The 25323-nt window shown below is 37.4% G+C and overlaps 1 protein-coding gene across 1 annotated transcript in view; it reads right to left on the bottom strand.

Moving 5' to 3' along the window:
- Window positions 1-23952, bottom strand: part of camk4 (calcium/calmodulin-dependent protein kinase IV) — a 62350-nt gene extending 38398 nt beyond the window's left edge. The window contains exons 1-5 of the mRNA XM_079814653.1: window positions 23832-23952; window positions 23584-23730; window positions 1614-1692; window positions 897-959; window positions 543-625 (exon numbers count right to left, since the gene is read on the bottom strand). Coding sequence (XP_079670779.1) covers window positions 543-625; window positions 897-959; window positions 1614-1692; window positions 23584-23693 — 335 coding nt within the window. The 5' untranslated portion in view covers window positions 23694-23730; window positions 23832-23952. The remainder of the gene's footprint in view (window positions 1-542; window positions 626-896; window positions 960-1613; window positions 1693-23583; window positions 23731-23831) is intronic.
- Between the last annotated feature and the right edge of the window lie 1371 nt (window positions 23953-25323).

The following is a 25323-nucleotide window of genomic DNA, read 5'->3' as shown; positions in this document are numbered from 1 at the left end:
CTTCACTCCCCACATGCATCAATGAGCCTTGGCCGCCCATGACCCTTTCGCCGGTTCACCACTGTTCCTTGGTTCCTTGGACCACTTTTGGAACACCCCACAAAAAGTTGAAGTTTTGGAGATTTGCTGCCTAATATATCCCACTCACTAACAAGTGCCGTGATGAAGCGATAGTCAGTGCTATTCACTGAACCTGTCAATGGTCATAATGTTATGTCTGATCGGTGTACACACATACATACATACATATATACATACATATATATATATATATATATATATATATATATATATATATATATATATATATATATATCCATGAAAATCTAGTAAAGTCTGCTTGCTTTGAAAAGTAATAACAGACCTCTCCTCAACAAGGTATCAGTGCTTACGAAAAAGCCAGAGCAACAGAAATAGTGATGCTTGCCTTAGCAAACACCATTAATTACAGTCCTCGGAAAAAGTGTCGATGAACAGCATGCAGTTCACAGCTTAATCAGCCTTTATTAGCATGTAGCACTTTACCCCCATGGTGAACTGACCTGTCAAATAATTCTCCTCCGGTAACAAGTTCTAACACGAGACTAATCTCCGCAGGGGTCTCAAAGATCTCCTTCAGTTTGATCTGACAGAAAATGGCATGAAAAAAAGAGAGAGCGTTTCACTGGAGGAATTCAAAAACATCATATGATTAATTATTGATGTAGTCTCCTGTAGCTATAATGTCTGACTAGCATTTGCATCATCAGACCTTACTAAATCAAACAGACAGTACTGCAAAGACAGGATGAACATCTAAGCGAGTGTTCTTGTAGATTTATGCATATTTTAGGCTGTGTAACTGCCATTGGACACAAGTAGACAAGGCCCTGGACTTTTTTTCCCTTTTGACTTACTATATTTGGATGAGAGAGGCGCAATAATACACCTATCTCTGTTCGTACAATCTTCTTGTCAACCTGCAAAAACAACCAAGTTATTGACTGAGTACAAAGTGAACAAGGTGCACAATTATGAAGCCATTACAAGGTAAAGTGCAATAGCAACATCAGCTAAGTGCAGAGAGAAAAAAACTTCAAAAGAGTAAGTTCCACATTTAAAGGTAATATTCTGTCATCGTTTACTCATCGTAATGTCATACAAAACTTGTATTTTAAAGAAATCCTTTCTTTTCATATTCTTATTCTGTTCTTTCCATTTCAATCAAGTTTAGTAAGCCTAGTTCTTGCTGTAACTTGACGCTACATTTATATGCAGCACCTTAACAATGCAATGCCATAACGCCTTATATATAGCATCATAATATAATTACATATGCATTAGAGAGGCTTAAGATATCCTTAGTATTCCCTACACAGGCGCAAGAAAGCACAAATGATGGTATGTTACAAATGGTAAGGTATGTGGAGTACTGCACTGACAACAGCACTGGCTGACAGCAATTATTACCCATCATGCATCAGAGTGATGTAGAGAAATGGAAGACAACAGTAGTGAGGTCTTAGCTGCTGGAAGGAAGTCCTGACCAGAAACTCCTTGGCTATACGAGGCAGAACAAAGGCAAGAGAACAAAGCATGGTAACATGCGGAGAGAAATCTGTCAGTTCACTTACTGTTTTTTTCAGCATTTTCACAGCATAGTGCTTCTGGGTGCCTTTCTGATGGCATCGAAACACCACGGATGTGGCTCCCCTGCAAGAGAGAAAAATAGCAAATGACTCATTTACATACATTTTTGCTGTATCCCATACATTAATATTTACCCCCATAAACTACCATTCAAAAGTTTGGGGTCAGTAGGATTTTAAAATGGTTTTGAATAAAGTCTTTTATACTCGCCAAAGCTGCATTTAAACTGCAAATGGAAATAATGTGAAATATTATTAAAATGTAATTTTTGTTTGTAATTGATTTTCAGAAATTATTACTCCAGTTTTCAGTCACATGATCTTTCAGAAATTATTCAAATATGCTGATTTGGTGCTCAAGAAACATTCACCGTTGTCTGGCTATCACCAGACCAAGCTCAATTTAAGACTGAACATTGGTCTGGGGACTCTGCTATGTATTTTCTACTGCACAAGAGGCGTGATAAACGAGCATAATTCAAATGACTCTGTACGCAATTGGATAGTCCTTCAACCAATCTGACCACAAGAGGCAAGATCAACGGGCAACAACCCATCGCTTCTCTATCCGTCATCGTGTTAAACCCGCCAATAGCGCGCCAAGTGGATAAGCCAGTCTGTGATTGGTTCCCGCAAAAGTGTAACAGAAGCAGTAGAAATGAATGTGCAGGTTTCCAGATTGAGTTGCAGGGCGAAATCAAATTGCCGGCAGATCAGGCTGGGTTTACCCAGTCTACATTTACCCCATTATTGTTATCGATGATGAAAACACTTCTTTTTTTTGGAAACCATGATACATTTCAGGATTCTTTAATGAATAATTTTTTAACAGGAGAACCCACAGGGTCAAATTGGGCCGCTGTTAATTGCTGCTACCCAAAATGAACAAACAAAAAATATATCAAATTTAACTTCAAAAGCTCAGAGTACCACTTCTGGCCACTGCATAGAGACACCTAGTGGGTGAATATTGAACTCACAAGTGCCAGAGTGGTAGTAACAAGATGGCTGACCACATGCTGTTTTGTTGAGCTGGAAACCTACCCAAACCTCAGCAAACCAGCGGTTGGTAAAATTGTGTATTTTTTGTTAATCTATTTAGTATTAGCTTGCAGAATGCCTAGAAGTACGTTTTATATTCTTTTTGGATAAATTAGCGTCACTGAGCTAGTTCAAAAAATGATGGGCCAAAAATGACCCTCTGGGTGTATGGGTTAAAAAAAATGTCGGGTCAAAAATGACCCTTTGGGGGAGAAAAAAAAAAATGAAATAAATAAATAAAATAATTGTTTGTTTTCTCCCCCACACTGTGTATATGTGTGTGCCTTGTCTCTCACTTTGTATAAGCAGCTGTGTGATGTTAATAAAAAAAAATAAAAAAATGACCCTTTGGTTCTTTGAGTGACTTTGATGGAGAATGGTGACAGTCCTGCATTTGGCTAAAGCCTTGAAATAAATTAATTTGTATAATATATTTTACTAAGTTACCTTAGTAGTACAGGGCCAGAGACTAATAAAGTAGTATATCTTTTCAGGGAGTACGGCCGCTCCATTTTCAGGAGAGGGAAATCAACAGAGAAAGATCACTGTAAGACAAGTATTAGAGCAACTTGAAGCTGATGATAGTGACTTTGGCCCTGAATTGGACAGGGATAGCGATTCTGATGAATTGTTTCAACCGCATGAAAGTGATTGTGGTGAATCTTTTGCCCAAGACAGTGACTCGTCCAATGATGAAGATGTGCCGTTTGCCGAGACTGCTAGCCCACAGATGGAGCCAAATCGTGCTGCAAAAACGTACAGTTGGCGAAAGAAAGGCTTTGAGTTGCCTGACGTGAACTTTCAAGGTGTCGTACCAGGGTGCCACGACAGACACGCCACTGGTTTACATTCAACGCTTTGTTTCCCATTATATGTTGGAAAATATTGTTGAGCATACCAATCAACACAGTGTTCAAAAGCATGGGAAAGTGTAGACACTTCAGTAAAGGATATAGAACAAGGTCTAGGAATGTATCTCAGGATGGGATTAGTTCAAATGTCTGGAGTACGTCAGTACTGGGAAAGTGAAGTTCGTTATGGGCCTGTGGCAGACGTAATGAGTCGCAACCGATTCAACCTGCTACTCTCTGTCATCCACTTTGTGGACACTGAAATGGCCAGTGAAGAAGTAAAAAAGGATCGACTTTGGAAACTGAGACCATTTTTGGATTCTTTTCGGAGACAATGTCTGACTATAGCTCCTCGCCAAAAACAGTCCTTTGAAATGATATGCCTAAAGGCCAATGGGTAAAATTTGGCCCTAATCCTAAATTAGGGAATAAAGGGTTAAAATTGAAAAAGTGGGTATTTTGGTGTTCAGTGAACTTATAGCAGTAATTGAATGCATAGTTCATAATTTTCCAAAGAAGAAAAGAGTTCTTGGGTTCTACAGGGTTAAAAAAAATGACCCAAAAAAATATATTTTTACGGTAATTTTTTTTTATATCAGTGTAAAAGTATTGGGGCCTGATTTACTAACAGCTTGTGCCAGTGCAAACCCTCTTTTGGCATCAGGACCACTGTCGGGATTAGCGCCGAAAATGCATGGACAGAGATATTTTTGCGGCTGACCTTATTGCTAATGTATTTGTAGGTTAGACAAATTGTGTAACACCTCTCCTTTTAACCCTAGTTTAGGTATTACATGTAATGAGGGACCAAATAGACCAACTTGCTCATGAGTCAAATGTATTAAGTATAATTACATGGAACACTCATAGTTATCATGAGACAAACACTTGTTGGTCAACCAGTTGGAAACAAGGTATAACAAACAGTCCATCACTCTGCATCACAGCCTTTCCTTAGGATCAGTTAGTACCATACGTTTTACTCAGTCTTTTGTTCAGTGGAAGGATAAATTGAGAAAACAGTACTTAAATTCCAGGATGGTTCCCCAGTCAAATCCAACTGGAAGAGAAGGCTTCAATGTCTGAAATATAGCTGTGTTACAGTCAAACAGCAGATGATAATCCATTCTCTTAGTTCCATCTTCTCAGACGCAAAATGTATGGAGAGCATTTAAATGAATCACTCGAGGTGATTTACTAAGGTTTTACCGCCCAAAAAAAGCACATCTTAAACCAGATGCTAACTGGTAGATTGCATTAATGCATCCTTGCTGCATAAAAGTATAAAAAAATTATTAAATGTTAAAAAATAATAAAATCTTCCTTACTTCTTGTTAGTGTATACTGAAATACACATAAACTGAAATTTAAACAAATCTTTCAGGTTTAAAACATGTTAAGTAGCATCTGCGACATGCTGCCAGGTATCAGACACTTCGAGTCTCAATCAGCTCCCTAGTCCAGTAGTCAGGGCACTGTTCAGGGAGTCAGCCCATTGACTTATGTCCAGATCAGTGCCCTGACTACTGAACTAGGGAGCTGATTGAGACACACCCTTCGTCACTTTGCTATAACCACTAACAGGTGACCGTGGAATATTTAGTAGTGAGGTTTCACGATTTCACGAATGGACTTACTGCACAGGTGGCAACCTATCACGGTACCACACTTGAATTCACTGAGCTCCTGAAGCGACTCATTCTTTCACAAATGTAAGCAGTCTGCATGCCTAGGTGCTTGATTTTATACACCTTTGTCCATGGAAGTTAGACTGGGTAAACCCAGCCTGATCTGCCGGCAATTTGATTTCGCCCTGCAATTCAGTCTGGAAACCTGTACATTAATTTCTACTGCTGCTGTTAGACTTTTGCGGGAACCAAACACAGACTGACTTATCCACCTGCCGCGCTATTGGCGGGTTTAACACAAAGACGGATAGAGAAGCAATGGGTCGTTGCCCGTTGATCACGCCTCTAGTGGTCAGATTGGTTGAAGGACTATCCAATTGCGTACAGAGTCATTTAATTTATGCTCGTTTATCACGCCTCTTGTGCAGTAGAAAATACATAGCAGAGTCCCCAGACCAATGTTCAATCTTAAATTGAGCTTGGTCTGGTGATAGCCAGACAACATGGAAGTGATTAGAACACCTGAATTCAATGATTTGGAGGGGTGTCCCAAAACTTTTGGAAATATAGTGTATCTTGACATTTGCATCACGTAAGAAGCTACATATGTATGGCTTTTCTGATATAGTAAACTTGTTTCTGTAGCTCACCTGCTACAGAACATTGAGAACATTCAATCTTGTGAGAGGAAGTGGGTTCTTTTAACCTATACAACCGCTTAACAACCACTCAAAAACCCACCTAGAACATCCTAGAAAATGTGCAGCAATGTCCTGGCAAGCACACACAACACCGAAGTGTCCTCATAGCAATGCACAAAAAATAGACATAAACATCTAATTGTTGTTTAGCTTTGTGAGCTTTCAATCTCTTAATATCTTCTTCATAGGCAGATCGCTTACTACGGTGTTTTGCTGGCACAGGACCAGCACAATATGTTGGAAGCAAGAAACAGCCAGCAGTAACAAACAAGCATCTCAGCTGGAAAGTGTCCAGTGTGCAAATAAATGAAATTTGGGTGGACAGCTTGGCTAATGCAATTAAAGAGCAGAGGCCACCTCAGTGTCCGAGAACTAGCATCTGGGCACTCATTAGGTGACCGGTGCCAGATCCACACAGCTATAGAGCCACTCCTCTCTCTCTCTATGCCCTCCCACTGACTGTTCATGTGAATAGACATCAGGCGAGTGTAGCAACCGGTTTACGGTTTCAATCTGCTCCACATAATCCCCAGGTCCCAAAAATATTGATTTCAGTTGGTTATATAACCACATTTGAAAGAATCCATACCAACATCAGCTGGCAATTACCTCGGTGCATAGAAAGCCCTGTTTAGACACTCTCTGGATTCTCAGCAGGGGCTTAAAGTAAATAATCAACTAATTATTTTAAATTGAAACAATTTCAGGTTACAGGTATCAGTTTAATATTATACACTTTAATATTTAATAGTCCTAGAGCCTTACATAGTCAGAAAATTTTCCATTAAAGGCATAGTTCACCCCAAAATTTAAAATATCAGTTTTTAAATTATTATTGAAATAATTTAATTATTGAAATAATTTAAATTAAATAATTTAAAAGAGATGTAACTAATAAAGAAAAATAAATATCTTTATTTGTGTTTCGAAGATGAACAACAGTCTTATGGGTTTTGAATAACATGAGGGTGTTTAAATGATGACAGAATTATCATTTTTGGTAAACTTGATTGAAGTTGATTTACAGGTAGAAGACTGTAGATTGTTTACAAATGTTTATTTTATAGTTTAAAGTACTTAAATAACTAAATATGGGTACTTTTTTAATGACCGTAAGTAATTTTTTGTCTACAATTAATAATAAAAAAAGACTAGATGACACAATACCAATACGTTCAAGCCTCTGATCCTTAGCCACTGTAATTGGGACTCATAATTCTTTAGTTCATTTCATCATTAAAAGTTAATAAAAGGACATGGCAGAAGGATCTATATTAATGAGGATCCTTGGCTCGCCGGTTGATGACAGGAAATGGATTGCCCACATCCCTTCCAGATCCTAAGTGTCTGTCATGGACACATTAACACAACACACATAACACAAATATGTATGCAGACAACAGGTTTTTGTACCTGAGAATATCTCTGGTGACCAGTTGACTTTTGAATTGCATTGCAACAGTTGCCTCATTCCATTATGAGTTATTTACCCGTTAGTTAACATTATTTCCAGCAATAAAAGAAACTTTCTTCATAAATAAAAAAGGGTTACATTTTGGTGAAAGATTAAAAATGTTTTGAATATTTTTATTTTGGTGAAACATGCTCAATAAGCATAATATGCAGCATAATATACCATGTGTATATATATATATATATATATATATATATATATATATATATATATATATATATATATATATATATATATATATATATATATATATATATATATATATATATATACATATACATACACACACACACACACACATGGTATATTACGCTGCATATTATGCTTATTGAGCATGTATAAAGTTGAATAGGGTCGAATTTCATTATGATGATTTTTATTAGAACAAGATAATCCAGGATTATGGTAATCCCAGGTTAAAAATCTCAAGTGTGAAAAACTGTTTTTGAAAAGAGGTTTTGAGAGCACATTTAGTTTCAACTCCATGCAAAATCCTCTTATCTTTATGACAGAATAAATGATTAGTTGAGATTTTAACAAATCCTCCACTGACAAGTCACTATTTCTCTCTATTAATGAAGCCAACCTCTATTAGCATTCAATCCTTGGAATGAGATGCTACAGGGATTTCCATCTCACTAACTCCCAACTGGACTATTTAGCATTGTTTGATTAAGCACTTGCACGGGATTAGAGGCATTGCATTGTATGGTGATTAGATTGAGATTTCCAGGAGCGAGAGCTAATTTAGAAAATGCTGCTTACAACTAAATAAAAAAAGCGTATTTTGTGGCGGTCACTACTATAGCACAAAACCTAGAAGAACATAAACACCTGACAACTGACTATAGCATTATCACCAGTGAAGTTTGTTTTGTGCCACTTAAAGTTGAAATTAAAGTTTTTTTAAATGAAAAGTTTTACTTTACATCTAAATAATTGTTTTAATAATCTTTTGCCATGTTTAAGTACACATATTTTGATGTGCTGACTAACATACCAGAGCACATGTAAAGTACTTGATTATAATTTTAACTGTAGTGTTTAATATATTTAAATTTAAAGTTAATATATTTTAAATGTGCTAAATTACATTACAAACGTATAATTACAAATATTTAAAGTTACACTGCATACCCAGCGAGCAATAGCTGTTATTTCCCCGTCTCGGTTAGCTATAGACCCGATAAAGTCCGGCTATGAGTAACCCACTTCTAGCCAAAATAACCTTGAATTTGGTTACATGTCGTTTTTGCAAATAACTTGTTCTATATAACGAACAGGGTTTGACATTAACTTTTTTGCTCACCAGCCACTGTGGCTAGTGGTTTTCCAAAGTTACTAGCCACTCAGCATTTTCACTAGCCGCAATTTTGCTGTTTGGAAATTACATTTTATATGATTAAAGTTGACTTTGGCATACTTAAATTACCTTTCAAACGCAGAGTGACCACCCAAATCAAGACTACATTGTATATCAGCTGGTATGTGCAGGTGGGCAAGGGGTGGGCAATATGAGCATATAGGCCAATATGAGAAATTTTATATACAAGTTATTTTTGTTCGGCTATATAAAAGAACAAAGATTTTAGCAAAATTATCAAATTACAAAAACAACAGTAAATAAAAAAAAAAAAAAATCAGATACAGAGGATTTATTTAATATGTCTACATTTATTTAACATCTGTAGTTGTTTGATTAACATTAATGACAGACAGGTATTTAATTGGGCTGCTGAATGCATGACACATATCCAGTTATTACCCACCTGTTTACGTACACGTAGGCCATAACTGACTGTGTTCATGCGAGATACTCCACACAATGGACATTTTGACATCTGTGTGCGGCTGTGCACGTGTATTTTACTATTCAGACACAAGGAGAACTGAGCGCGCGTGCGACAGAGAGAGCGCGCACGCGAGAGAGTGCTTCTGTTGTGTGTCATTCAGCGCGATTCCGCCTAATTTGCAAATTAATCGATAAAGAATTGTAACTGAATTGTAATTTTGTGATACGACGGTCTTGGCATTTCATTTGGCTGTAGCCTAGGCTGAAATTATATTCAAACCGCCAAAGTGGCTAGTGGGAGTGGCTGCCTTACCCGCCACAGCTGAAATATACCTGCATTTGGCGGGCTGGCGGGTGTTGGGGTTGGCGAGGGATGGGAGGAGCGAGCGGGACCGGTGGGTGATTGAGAATGAGCACTGTTGCGGACCCCGTCCGAATGATGGCTAGACTTTACTGATGTTTCAGGAGTTTATTGAAACCGTTTATCTCCAAAAATCACCGTAAGAGCTGAACAAAAAACAAAGAAGTGCACATAAACACCTCGTACACAAACTCTCTCTCCATAGCATTATCAACAACAGCGAAATACACAAACATACTCATTACAAATGACAGTAAACAAGCACATACACACCTTATGCCTTTTCGGGGGGTGCTAAACAAACTGTAAACTTTAAATCTGCTTAAACCCACTGAATGATGAACCGCGAGCTCTCATGAGCGCTCACTCTCTTTTCATGCTCCGTAGAGCCGTAGTAGTCCCTACTTATTAAGACAGATAATACAGACCTAAAAAACTATTTAAACACACAGAAAATGTCAAAAATGTACACAAAAACAAATTATAAGAAACATTACAATGAAGTCAAGCACCACCTGCGAGTCACACCGGTCTCAAGTCCTCTCATGAGGGAGCCCGGAGACGAGTGTCATCAGTGGAGGACGAGACTACGAGAGAGGACCAGGCCTGGATTTTAAGTTGTGTTTTGTTTATGTTTGTGCATGTATGTATGTATGTCGACCGTAAGGGGCCGTAACTTTCATTTTATTTCTTTATTTTATTAAAGTATTTTGAATGTTCGCCGGTTCCCGCCTCCTTCTTCCCTTATCTACAAACTTTATTACACTAATATATAACTAATAATATTCTTGTTCAAATAACTTGTTCTAGATGACTAGACTATTCTTGGGCTATGGTTAGACATCTATTCGATTTTCACTGACAGCCAAAAATTTGCCTTGTTTTAGCCTAGACGTCAGGGCTGTTTTTTTTTTTTTTGTGTGTTTTTTTTACGCAAAATTTCTTGCTGGGTAACCTTTTTTGTTAAAGATTTACAAAATGTATATAATGAGCGAGTACATCATGAATCCATCTTCCAAACAGTGTCGTATCCTAAATCATTCGGACCATTTTAGACCGAGCAAGATGCTAAGCGCTGTGGAGTATCCCAGTACCTGTGCGACTCATCATAAACATAAACAAGTAGCTCCGGCTATTGTTCTTTCACTAGACACGTTCAGATTTGTTTATTAACTGCTAGAGCGCCAAAACTTACATAGTGTAGCTTTTAATTTTTTTAACGTTTTTAATGCTGTTTAGGCTATACACTATATTGCCAAAAGTATTTGGCCAAACATAAGTATACTCCAAATCATTGAATTCAGGTGTTCCAATCACTTCCATGGACAACGGTGTATAAAATCAAACACCTAGGCATGCAGACTGATTCAACAAACATTTGTGAAAGAATGGGTCGCTCTCAGGAGCTCTGTGAATTCAAGCATGGTACTGTGATAAGTTGCCACCAGTGCAGTAAGTCCATTCGTGAAATTTCCTCACTTCTAAATATTCCACGGTCAACTGTTAGTGGTATTATAACAAAGTGGAAGCAAGGAACAACAGCAACTCAGCCACAAAGTGGTAGGCCACGTAAAATCACAGAGCGGGGTCAGCGCATGCCAAGTCACCAACTTTCTGCAGAGTCAATAGCTACAGACCTCCAAACTTTGTGTGGCCTTCAGATTAGCTCAAGAAAAGTGCGTAGAGAGCTTCATGGAATGGGTTTCCATGGCAGAGCAGCTGCATCCAAGCCTTACATCACCAAGTCCAATGCAAAGTGTCGGATGCAGTGGTGTAAAGCACGCCGCCACTGGACTCTAGAGCAGTGGAGACATGCTCTCTGGAGTGGCGAATCACGCTTTTCTGTCTGGCAATCCGATGGATGAGTCTGGGTTTGGTGGTTGCCAGGAGAACGGTACTTGCCTGACTGCATTGTGCCAAGTGTAAAGTTTGGTGGAGGGGGGATTATGATGCAAGGTGGTTTTTCAGGGGTTGGGCTTGGCCCCTTAGTTCCAGTGAAAGGAACTCTTAATGCTTCAGCATACCAAGACATTTTGGACAATTTCATGCTCCCAACTTTGTGGGAACAGTTTGGGGATGGCCCCTTCCAGTTCCAACATGACTGCACACCAGCCAAGCCTTCTCGTCCAACATCAGTGCCTGACCTCACAAATGTGCTTCTAGAAGAATGGTAAAAAATTCCCATAAACACACTCCTAAACCTTGTGGAAAGCTTTTCCAGAAGAGTTAAAGCTGTTATAGCTGTAAAAGAGTGGGACAACTCCATATTAAATCCTATGGGTTTACATTAAAGTTCATGTGCATGTAAAGGCAGGCGTCCTTACGCACTCAGACTTCTGGAAATTGCAAAAAGCCAGCCAATCGGATATGAGCTTCCTGTTTTAAGAAAGATCTTGCAATTTTTGTGTAAAGTATGGTCTATAAACTGTCCATAGGCGAGTCAAGGGCTGAGACTAGTTCAGGATTCACCTTAACTTCCACATTCTGTTCCGGGCAAAAGGAGATGAAATGGCCTGTTGAAAGAATGAACTCTAGTGCACTCCTTTTGAAAGCTATAACAGGCCGGCAGATGGGAGTCCTTCCCGTCATAAACCTCCATCACTATTAACAGCTCAAACTCAACCAATATTCATTACGTTAATATCACATTGTGAATGGAAGATACACACAGGGCAAAACAACTGCATCCACCAGACAGAGCATTATGAAACACATATGAGGTGATGATACAGCTTGATTGCTCTCATGGCTACTTGATCCACAGACTAGCACACTACAGTATGTGTGTCGATGTGTCTTACATGATTACATTTACAAAATCGAATCATTCACGCTGATTCGCACATGGGATTCGGATGCATGCGCAACTAGTCATGATAAGACTGAGAAAAACTAGCTCTGACACTTTCCAGAAGTAGGGTGACCAGACGTCCCATTTTACCCAAGACAGTTCTCGTTTCACAAGTAATGCCCCTGTCTTTCAAATTCAAATCAGAGGGCCAAAACCAAAAAAGTTGTTTTTAAGTGTTAGCTTATGTCAATGTTGGAATTAGATTTTTTTTTAAATCTTAATCTGTCTGTAAATGTTTGTATCTCAGGGGATACGTTGCCCTTTTAGGGGTATAAAATAGACTTTGTGGTCTATATACTTAGTATTTTGTGGCCTGTTCAGTTCAAAATTCAATTCAATACTCTTAAAAGAACGTTTATATTCAATCATTTAGTCAGCTTCATTGAATCCTGTTTTATGTCAACAATACATGGAATTTTTTTTTTTTTTCTCAGACAATTTCTGTCAGCACTTTCTATGGCAGAAGGAAGGGACAGTGTCCGGTAGGGATGGGCATTTTTGTCAATTTCTCATTTCGATCATCGATAGGTCTCAAAAACGAGTACTCGAGTAATTGGGGGCGGGGCATGTGCGGGGGGCGGGGCATGTCCGTCATTGAGATAATGAAAATACTGTTATGAAAATGGTTGTTGACAAATACAAACGTGACATGAAAACAGGTATATGAAAACATGAACATATAAAACAAAAAATAACTGCTTGATTATGATGCATAAATGTCTTTGAAAAAGAAACATCTTTATAAAAGGACTCAAATAACCAAGTCAGTAATATCGAGCATTGCCTTTGAGCTGAAACTGTGAAATAACACCACCCTGCAGAGCTTGTTAGCTGGTTAATAAACTCAACCAAACGTATCAATGTTAATATGAAGATTATTATGAACCTATTACGACATATCAACACAAAAGGACGTGAATGCGCACGTGAACTTCAGCGTGCTAGATTTTACAGGCGAAGGGTTTGAAACGGAACATTTTGAATGCGCTCTTCTCTTAACAACGCTGATACACGGACAACGAAAGCACAGAAACAACATTTTTATTAAAATCCTGTTCTCTTTATAATGCTTTGACAGATTGACTCTGCACATCATGCACTTAATTGTATTATTCATGATCGAAGCGTTTACAGACATCACTGCGCGTTTTCAAACTCATAACGAAAAACAACTTTAAATAAACTAGGTCTACTGTTAAAAAAATACGAGAACAGTATAGCACTGCTGCATTACTAATGTCAATGATTCTGAGAAAGAAATAGCCTATCTGAAAAGAATATCTGTCTCTAAACCATGTCGAGCTCGAGCATTAATGCATTTGAGCTGAAACTGAAGAGAATGAACAGCCGGTATAACGGCAGCGCTTTTCTATCTTATTAAGCTCAACCAAACGCGTTTTATATTAGCTCAATCAGATAAACAACATAAAGGTAATCTTCTGCATCTGCAGAAAAGGACGCGAATGCGCACATGAACTTCACGCGCTAGTCTGAGTGTTCTCGCTAGTTTCTCTGTGGATCAGCTGATAAACGGGGAACTAAGCACAGATCATTTAGCAGCATTTTCCACAGTGTTCTCATTATAATGCTATGACAGATTGGCGCTGCACATCTTGCACTAACCATCTGATCAGTGATTCCAGACATCACTGAAGTGCACGCCTCTTCACTTTATTTCGCCGCGGTCTGGAGGCTGTATAACGCCAACCAATCAGACCTCCGGTACCGCGCAAAACGACGCAATAACCAATAAAAAAAGAGACAAATATTTTTTTTTTCAGGGCGATCATCGTTCTCATGATCGATGATCGCTGTCACGTTCGAGTACTCGATTACTCGACCACTGTTGCCCATCCCTAGTGTCCGGCAGTAGTTTTCCCACGTGGGGCTTTAGATTTCCATCTTAAGATGGAAAATAGCAATAAATAAATGTTCTGGTGTCTCTTATTGGTCTTAATAATTTGTTACATTTATATGGCGCTTTTCTAGGCACTCAAAGCGCTTTACATATAGAAGGGGGAATCTCCTCAACCACCACCAATGTGCAGCATCCACCTGGATAATGCGACGGCAGCCATATTGCACCAGAACGCCCACCACACACCAGCTGATTGGTGGAGAGGAGACAGGGTGATGAAGCCAATCTGTATATGGGGATGATTAGGAGGCCATGATGGAGAGGGGCCAATGGGCAAATTTGGCCAGGATGCCGGGGTTAACCCCCTACTCTTTATCGAAGGACATCCTGGGATTTTTAATGACCACAGAGAATCAGGACCTCGGTTTAACGTCTCATCCGAAGGACGGATTGGATCTTGGGTTAAAAGTAAACAAATACTAAAGTAAACAAATGTTATATTGAGTGTTACAAACTAGTGAGTAGGTCAAACTCACAAAGGAGAAGAAGAACTTGGAACAGGAACTTTAATAGATAATAAACTCAGGAACACTCAAACACACCAGTATACGGGAACGTCGACGGACAAACACTGAGGGGAAACAGAGGACTAAATACACAGAGGCAAACAAGGTAATTAACAAGACACAGCTGAACAGAATGAACTCATACTGACAATGATGAGAGAGTGTTGGGAAAACAGAACAAAGGAACAAACTCAAAGACAAGCAAAACAGACTAGACATGTAACATTGAGTAACAATTATGGCTGTCAATCAATTCATTTTTAATCAAATTAAGAACATGATATGCTGACTAAATAATCGAATTAATTGCAATTAATCACATCTCAATGTTTGCAGAGACAAAAAAACAAACACCCTTCCGCCGGAACTTGACTCTCTCGTGACTGCACGTATGGCCATTGCTGGAAGCCAGTGATTATAACTTTTCTTTCGTTTTTCTTCCAAAAACCCATCTCTTCACTTCAAAAGGCATTTATTAACCCACTGGAATCATATGATTTACTTTTATGATGGATGGATGCACTTTTTTGGGCTTCAAAAACTGCCATTACAAAGCCAGGGTATTATTTAATATAACTCTGATTATGTGTTCTGCTGAAAGAAAATAAAATCATATAAAGAAAGAATATTATTCATTTTTGGGTGAACTATTCCTTTAAAGAGGCACAGTACCAAAACTCAGCGTTTCTGACAGAAGGGCAAAATGAGGGTGGAAAACAATCAAGTTTTGCAAATACATGACCTCCACTTCACTAACAAAGTGAACCTCAAGAAACATATAACAAATTTAAAATATACAATATTAATAAAAACATATGAAATAATCCATAATAAAAAATATATTTCATTAATATGAAATATTTAAATTTTAAAAAGGCATGTGATGACCATTTTTTTTTATTAAAAATAGTTCCAATCCTGAATGCTGATAGTTCAATACATCATTCCAGTCAGTCTAAAATACAACACATAGCAGAGTTTCAATTTTATCCTATACATTGTATAAATTTAAAATTGTGGGTCTACAGTTGAATTTCAAACAAGTCCACACTGTAAAAAACAATTCAGGTCTCCAATTGAAAATTTTCTAGTGACATCTACATTTTTCAGTTGGCCAAATAGAATTTCTGTGAATTGATGCAATTTAATTCACATTAATTCAATTTGGCCAGCTGAAAAATTTAGATGTGATCGGTCACTAGAAAAATTTCAGTTGGAGACCTGATTTTTTTTTTTACAGCGCATGCAAAAGGTTTGCAATCATAAAATATATTGTGTGGATTAATGTAATCTTGATCTAACGTTAGTGCTCATATAGCGTATAACTGTAAATAATGTTTTGGATGAATGTGGCTTCCTTACTGTAACCACATCCATCACGTGGATTCTTAACAGTAGCTTTCCTGTGCACTTAATGCACAGCTGAGTCAGTATGGAAGTGTATGTTACACAAGCTGCTCCTGTTTCTGTTTTCTACTTTCCAAGCATTATATAATCACAGCAGAGAGAGAGAGAGAGAGAGAGAGAGAGAGAGAGAGTGAGTGTGAGAGGGAGGAAGAGTAGCTCTCCGGGGAGTGTGGTAGGCTTCATTATTCAGCTCGCTCTGCCTTCTTTAGGACCTGTGCGGTTTGCATCTGGCCCCATTTACAAGAGTCCAGCATCTATGCCCATGGCCAACTGTGAGTTGATAATGCTAATGTATGAACTTCATTAAACCTCTATTCATGGCATTCTTTGTTTGAGATCCCTCTTAGATCTTGATCCAAAGCACAAACAGTACTAAAGGAATAGTTCACCCAGAAATATCCATCATCATTTACTCGTCCTAACGTTGTTCCAAACGTATATGATTTATTTCTTTATCCTGTCGCACACAAAATAAGATATTTATATCAGTGTTTTTTTTTTTGTCCATAAAATGAATGCAAGTCAATGGGTTGCAATGCGGTCGCCGTGATTTTGACAGGAGACATTCCTGTCCGAAAATGTATCCCTAACCCCTAACCCAAAACGTATCCCTAGAAATGATCGTATTGTTGTAAGCCTAATTTTGACATAAACTGAAAACTTGTCCCTCAAATCTTACTGGCTGATTGGAGTGTTGTTCCACACTGTAAAAAAAATTATAATCAATAAGTTATGACAACATATGTTTTTGCATTGCTTTAACTCATCAAAATAATTAATCAACTTTTATTTTGTTATACAAGATTATTTTTTTAGTGAGTTTAAAGTAATTTAAGTTGAAATTACTTAAACATCTAAGTTGACTGTATTTAAAAACACATACTTATACAGTGCAGCATTAATAAAGATGTTGATCCAGGATCATGTTGTACTCATGTTCACCGTTGCAATGCAGTGTTGTTAAACTAAAACTACAACTATTAAAGATAGTTTAACAGCTTGCGCCCGTGTAAACCCTCTTTTGGCGTTAAAAAACAACGGTCCAGATTTACTAAAGACACGCAGTAAAAAATTGCGCTGAAAAGGCGTGGACAGAGTCATTTTTGCGGCTAACCTAATCGCATATGGATTTGTAGGAGATTCCCTTTCAGGCGCAAAATTCATAGGAGGAGAGTATTTAAATGAATCATGCAAGGTGATTTACTAAGGTTTTCGCTAGTCAATTTACTGGTGTTTGCGCCATTATTTACAGCACAAAAAAGCAAAAAAAAATGGCTGCGCCTGTGTTTATTAATTTGTGCGTCGTAAGTAGATCACGTGCAGAACTGTCCACTCCTATCGGTGCTTTTATGGAATTGCGCCCTCACACTAATTTGCCCTGTTTAGTAAATCTGACACTTAAGCTTAAAAAAACATAAATAAATTGAAGAAACTTACATTTTTTAAAACTATAAGTGAATACAAAGTAATACAATATAGAAATATTTTAAAAACGAATAACAAAAAAAATGATAAAGCACATAAAAATTCTTAAAACTTAAAAACTAAAACGAATAAATATTAAATAAAAAAAACGACTCAAAATACTAATAAATACTGTAATGGTACATAAATAATATTCAAATAACACTAGTTCGATGTTTTGTTTTGGACCCCACTGACGTTCATTAGATATAGACCAAAATAGTGAAAACATTCTTTAAAATATATATATTTTTCATATTCCAAATTTTCATTTTTGACTGATCTATCCTATTAAACATCACAATTGCTTATACATAGGGCTACGGATTTAAAAAAAAAAAACATAACCCTAATTATTAAACTTCGGCACAATTGCTTATACATAGGGCTACGGATTTTTAAAAAAACATAACCCTAATTATTAAACTTTGGCACAAGTCCAGAACCACTTATGCAAAATGAATGATAGTTTAAGATCAGACTTACAATTTTCATCTAGCAGATCACAAACAATTAATTACATGGATGGAGGGATCGGGGCCCTATGTAGGGACCAGAACATCACAAAGATTTGGAGTAGGCCCTTTGACCAATAAGTAACCAACTATAATATGCTAGCAATGCTCTTAACAACCACCCAGAACAACCGCACAACCGCACAGAAATATCTAAAAACACACATAATACCTAAGCAATAGCACACACACAAAAAGTCCCAAAAAGTACCATGGTGCTATGGTATTCTCAGAAGTACCTTGGAGTACCATGTCCTACCATGTTACTCGCAATCCCCTGGAAACCACTAGCATCTTGGCAGAGATTTTCCCAGAAAATGGGTTCATTCGTAATGTCGTGCCTCAGTGCTGTCCGGTAAATAATCACATCAACAGATATATTACCCCCGTCAGCACAGATGCATGTGATTCTTTTATTCCAAGATTAATTGCATTAACTGAATTTATCTTTAAGTGCCTGGAGATAAGCATCACTCTCAGCTGAGCGGATGGCAAAATTCATTTGTCTTGCTTCCGCAGGCTGTTCCAGCTCCATATGCGGGTGTTGTGCTGTAATACGTTCATGCGATGGGTTTCCATTCCTCAAATTAGACACCTTGATTGCGATTGCTCAGCATCTGCCATAAAACCTCACCACAGCTTTATAATTAGGCCTTATTCATTTTCACCAAATGTCATTTTTTTTATGTTCTGGAAAACAAAACAAAAGCTAAACAATGTTTTTGTAGGATATATATTTTCTTTTAGTGGAAGATTATTGGTTTGCTATACATATATCCAGTAAGGCATTTATATATTCATGCTCCCTTAAGGGAACTAAGTGTCCATTTGCTGTTGGACTGTGGCCCAGGTCTCTCCAAGTGTCTAGAAAGTACAGACTGTAACTCTCATCTTGGCTGATATAGTAGTGTGGTGTGTGGGGCAGCCATTGTTACAGAGAGAGATAAACAATTTATGTGCATTCAGCAACAATTCATTGCCCACCCGTCACAGATCGATGAATGTTCCCCCTCCTACGTACTGTGCTGTGCCCAGTCCAGAGAGGCTGAAACACCACAATCTGATTATCCAAGACAATTTGGGTTCAGCACAAACGCATAATGTTATATTTCCGATATTTAAAAAAAAAATGAAAAAAATTATCATGGTATCCATAATGATATTGATATTTTAACCTGTTCGCAAAAAAGTAGCATGCTTGATTTTACCATGGTTTTTGGACACCATGCTAATATTATTGTTTTCTTAGATGTGTATTGTGGAGTATCATGTAAATACCATGGGACATGAATATGGAAGTAACAAGAGTAACACTTTTCCAATTGTTTTTACAAAACACATAAATAAACATAAATGAATAATACTCAAATATATAAAAAAAATCAACTGCCTTATATCTTGAATTAATTAATTTATTTAAAGGGATAGTTCACCCAAAAAATAAATTTCTGTCATCATTTACTCACCCTCATGTTGTTCCAAACCACATGAGACTTTCGATCATCTTCGAAACACAAATAAAGATATTTTTAATGAAATCTGAGAGATTTCTGTCCCTCCATTGACAGTCCACTCAACTACAACTTTGGCGCTCCAAAAAGTTCATAGAGATCGTAAATCTAATCCATATGAATTGAGCGGTTCAGTTCAAATTTTCTGAAGAGACACGATCCCTTTATATGATGAACAGAATGAATTTAAACATTGATCAGTGAACATAAACAGAAGCTTGAGAACAAACCTCATTGGTTTTTGCCATGGATAATGAATCTCATTGGTTGTTGCAGAAGCTCAAAAGTGCAGCGTAGCAGGAGAATGAACCTCATTGGTTCTTACGTAAACGTAAACGTGCTGTGTAACACACTAGAATGAACCTCATTGGTTCTTGCAGAAGCTCAAACGTGCTGCATAACACAAGAATGAATCTCATTGGTTCTTGTGGAAGCTCAAACTTGCTGCATAACACAAGAATGAATCTCATTGGTTCTTGTGAAAGCTCAAATGTGCTGCATAACACAAGAATGAACCTCATTGGTTCTTGTGGAAGCTCAAACATGCTGTGTAACACGAATGAATCTCATTGGTTCTTGTGGAAGCTCAAACATGCTGCATAACACAAGAATGAATCTCATTGGTTGTTGCGGAAGCTCAAATGTGCAGCGTAGCAAGAGAATGAATCTCATTGGTTCTTGTGGAAACTCAAACGTGCTGCGTAACACAAGAATGAACCTCATTGGTTCTTGCAGAAGCTCAAACATGCTGCATAACACAAGAATGAATCTCATTGGTTCTTGCAGAAGCTCAAACGTGTTGAGTAACATAAGAATTAATCTCATTGGTTCCTGTGGAAGCTCAAACGTGCTGCATAACACAAGAATGAGCCTCATTGGTTCTTGTGGAAGCTCAAACATGCTGTGTAACACACAAGAATGAATCTCATTGGTTGTTGTGGAAGCTCAAATGTGCAGCGTAGCACAAGAATGAATCTCATTGGTTCTTGTGGAAGCTCAAACATGCTGCATAACACAAGAATGAATCTCATTGGTTCTTGTGGAAGCTTAAACTTGCTGCATAAAACAAGAATGAATCTCATTGGTTCTTGTGGAAGCTCAAACATGCTGTGTAACACACAAGAATGAATCTCATTGGTTCTTGTGGAAGCTCAATTGTGCTGCATAACACAAGAATGAACCTCATTGGTTCTTGCAGAAGCTCAAACGTGTTGCGTAACACAATAATGAACCTCATTGGTTCTCGCATGTCAAACGGACATGCTTGAGCTTCCATTTACCGCAGATGATGTGAGAGTTAATGAATGTTTATATGTGAATAAAAGCCTAAATTAAATCTGTTCAGTGTATTAGGGTAAAACCACCATAGAACTCCATAGAACTGCAGCACAAGCCTGTCAAATTTCCATCGTAAAACAGAAATATGTGAACAAGATGCACGTTTTGGGCACTTCTGATCCATACAGCATCTGCTGCAGTATTTCTATCACTAAAAACAACGGGATGCTCTAGAACATTTAACGTGAAAAAAACTTTAGGGTGGGTCGCACCAATAAGGTTTCAATTAAGTAAAGTTATGGTATGGGTTTTATTTTAAATGGAGTTTTTTTAAACAGATTAATTACGCAGTAAAACCGTTAGACTTATAGAGCTGATCAAGCAGCAGATGGAGGGTGAACCGACGCCAGGCTAAAGAATCCTTATTTGTGCAAAACAGTGATAGGCCTATTAAAAGATCAAAATAAGTTTACACCTTTTTTATGATGTAGCCTATATACAGGCGAGCAGATGAGGCCAGAATATGAACGCAACGCGATTTTGTTTTATAATGGGTTTAGCTTAAAAAAAAACGCTTAAAGGGTTAGTTCACCCAAAAATGATACCAAATTCAATATACAGCTTATTGATGATGCATACTTTGTACAGGAAAGCAGATGAACACAGAATATTAATGTAACACAATGTTTCTCGTTAAAGGGTTAGTTCACCCAAAAATGAAAATTCTGTCATTAATTACTTACCCTCATGTCGTTCGACACCCGTAAGACCTCCGTTCATCTTCAGAACACAAATGAAGATATTTTAGTTGAAATCTGATGGCTCTGAAAGGCCTCCATTGGCACAATGCACGGTTCACTCTCAAGACCCTTAAAAGGTACTAAAGACGTCGTTACAAAGTCCATCTCACTTCAGTGGTTCTAAAATAACTTTATGGAGTGACGAGAATAGTTTTTGTGCGCAAAAAAACCCTAAAGAATATAATCAATTTATACTGATTAGGTTTGCAATCTTTTTATGACATTTTTGAAGAGTCAAAGTGGTAGTTGTCTATGGAGGGGATTTCATAAAAATATCTTAATTTGTGTTTCGAAGATGAATGAAAGTCTAGGTTTGGAACGACATGAGGGTGAGTAAATGATGACACAACTAGTAAAAGTTGTTAAGGAAGTAAGTGGTTTCAATAGTTGTTAAGGAAGCATCTTGTCCTAGATTGCCTGCTAAACAAACTACACTGAAGTTCTGCTGATTTAATGATACTATCAAATGTTTCAGACTCAGTGTCCTGGAAACACTTTGTACTTTGAGGATGTCCTCTCCTATTATATTTATTGCCTGGTGACAAATGAATAGGTGGCAATGTAAACACCACTCAGGTTTAGACTAATGACTCCTGTCCTAGACTAATGAGTCGCTTTTCTAATGATGTAACTTTTCCCATGAGTCTCATTGAAATATTTCAACAGACTGCAAATGCCTGCCTCATATACAGTATATGAATTCATGGCGATGACCACTAAATGCCCTGCCTGAGAACCAAGAGAATTTGTGTTAAATCCAACTATCCTAAATATTCAGATCTCTACACAAATACAGAGAAGAGCAAAAGCCTGACTATAAAACATAGATTCAGATTCAAGTGGTGTCAGGATATTTTTAATATAGCACTTTCCATGAAAAAGACAAATTTGTGTTCCATTGTCCCAAATTGGTGTGGGTTTTTTTAAGCAGTAAAGTCATTTTTTAATAAAACTTTTAGTGTTTACTACATTAGTCTGGCTCAGTTATGTTACTAAAATTATTTTATAAAACGATAAGCAAACAAATCTTTTTTTTTTTTAAATTCAATATAAGGTCAAAATACGTATCAAATGTAATGTATCAAATGCATATAAACCAACATTTCCAAACTAGATGACCACTACTAAGTGACAGCAGACAGCAACATTTTGGTTAAATCCCTGGTTAAAAAAAGACAAAAACTAAATTTTGTATTGTTGACTGTAATTGTCAAGTATTGATAATCTTCCCCTCAAGTGAAATATGAATATTTGCTTTCTGCCAGTAATTTTGGGAACAGGGTTGCTGCTCCCAAAATTACTGCCAGAAAGCAAATATTAATATTTTAATTGAGGGGAAGTGTATCAATACCTATAAACTAACATTACAGTGTATCAATGCCTGTATTTCAACACACCAGCTACATTTTTGGTTAAATTCTATTTAAATGAATATGTACAATAAATACACAAATGCCACAATCTGGAGCGACAACTAGATAGGCTAGATTAACTGCAACAAGAAATGTTACACATTATTTAGTGTTGACTGCGTTTGACAAGCTCAACATTGCTACCAAAACTATAAAAATGATCAAAATAATATTTTGTCAAATGATTTATTAGAAATATAAGTTTGTTTCTAATAACTAAACCAACATCTGGTCACCAGCCGACCACAACATAGTGATAGCTTAATTTAGGCTAAATCGGTTTCATATTCTGGTATAGCCTATATTTTATTAGGTTCCAAGCAATGAATATTGTCTTTGATAAGCGTTAGAAAAGCTGCATATTTTCAGAGATGCATAGCCTGGCTACACCACATCCACCCCCAAAACTCATCTGCACATTAGCTACTGCTGCACTTCCACTTACCGTCCCAATTCAGACTCCAGCTCATAGAAGTCCGCAAGGGTCTCTTTCTTGGATCCATCGATCCAGTATTCAGGAGCGGCTCTAGAGGCGGGCATTGTCACTTTCAGCATCTCCAGCGCTTCAGTTCACTATCAGCGGAGCGCCGATCTGGGCAGAAACAACAACAGCAAGGAATGGCATGGAAAAAGCGGACACACGTTCTAGAAAGACGAATGATATACATGATTTTCGAAAGAGTTTCACATTACCTGCAATGTATGTTGGTGAGGTGCGCTGAGTGGCCGTGGATGTGTGTATCAGTTGATCGCGGTTGTCATGTCGCTCTCTGAACGGGGCGCGCGGCTTCCACTGGGTCTTACTGTCGCCTATGTAGGGCGCTGTGGATGTGTGTGTGTGTGCTTGTAATTTACCTGGATTCAATGGACGTCACATATTACATAACATTAGGCCTACTCCGGTATACATTTGGAAGATGCATTACACTAGATATCATTATGGCATATTATAGTTATATTTAAAGGTATATTTTACCTATGTCCTTTATTAACAAAGGACACCTTTCTGTCTATATAATTTAATAGGCAGATGGAATATGGAATGTTCTACAAGACATTCACCAAAACAATAACATCCCGTATTAGCTGCAGACCAAACATTTGTATAACTCCGTTTAAATTATATTAAGCCATAAAGTTCTGCATAATTAAGAGCGTGGCCACTTGAGTGGTGGATTGTGGTCAAGCTTTTTGCTTTTCAGGAACCTATAGGTGATGTCATGGACAATACTTCCATATTTTTTTTTACAGTCTATGGTTAACCTATGGAAGGCTAACAGGGCCAAAACGTGTGAAACTGACGTGCAAACACGTAATTACGTGTTAACGCGTCACGTTTTGACCCTGTTGGCCTGCCATAGTACCGTGTCTACACCGGACAGGACCGTTGTTGCAATACAAAACGCCCGTTGCGAAGCATTTGTCCTTTGTGTCAGTTGAAATAGAACGAGGCATCAGTTTACTGTTGGAGATTTCTCGCTTGGAGAATCACTGTTTCTAATAATTGTAAGTATTTAAGTAACTAGCTGGATGAATCTAACGAAGTTTGTCACAAAATGTCGAAGTTATATTTCACCCCAAATCATATTTCGAATCATGGGTTGACATTAAGGTTTTAATCCCACCAAAAGTTTTTTTTTTTTACATTTATTTTCAACTGCGATTTTGAAACAATGTTTTCATAAACTAAATCCATGAAAAGGAGCTAAAAAAAAAAGCTTGCGAACAGATTGCTGAGGTAACGATAGCAACAATGCACTGCACAGGCACCTTGCCTACGGATTAGTATGGAATGTATCGATAAAGTGTAAAAGCTTATATAGTAATATAACAATAAAAAAAACCTGTGATATTCCTGTAGATTCAGATTCAAGTGGTGTCAGGATTTTTTTATTCCAAATTATATTATATCCTGGCACTTTTCATGATTAATAATTTAAGTGGCTTTTTATAACCTTATATATAACCTTATAACCTTAGTAATAAACCGTGGCACTAACTAATATTTTAAGATATGCCAATGCAAGTTGCTTTCAGTTAAAACATCTATATATATATATATATATATATATATATATATATATATATATATATATATATATATATATATATATATATATATATATATATATATATATATATATATATATATAAGAATCCCGAACTAGTTGACCACCACTAAGTG

The sequence above is a fragment of the Gobio gobio genome (genome assembly GCF_949357685.1).
Source record: "Gobio gobio genome assembly, chromosome: 4".
Lineage (NCBI taxonomy): Eukaryota > Metazoa > Chordata > Actinopteri > Cypriniformes > Gobionidae > Gobio > Gobio gobio.
Note: the sequence above shows the minus strand (reverse complement) of the source record. Positions and strands in the feature narration are given on the sequence as shown.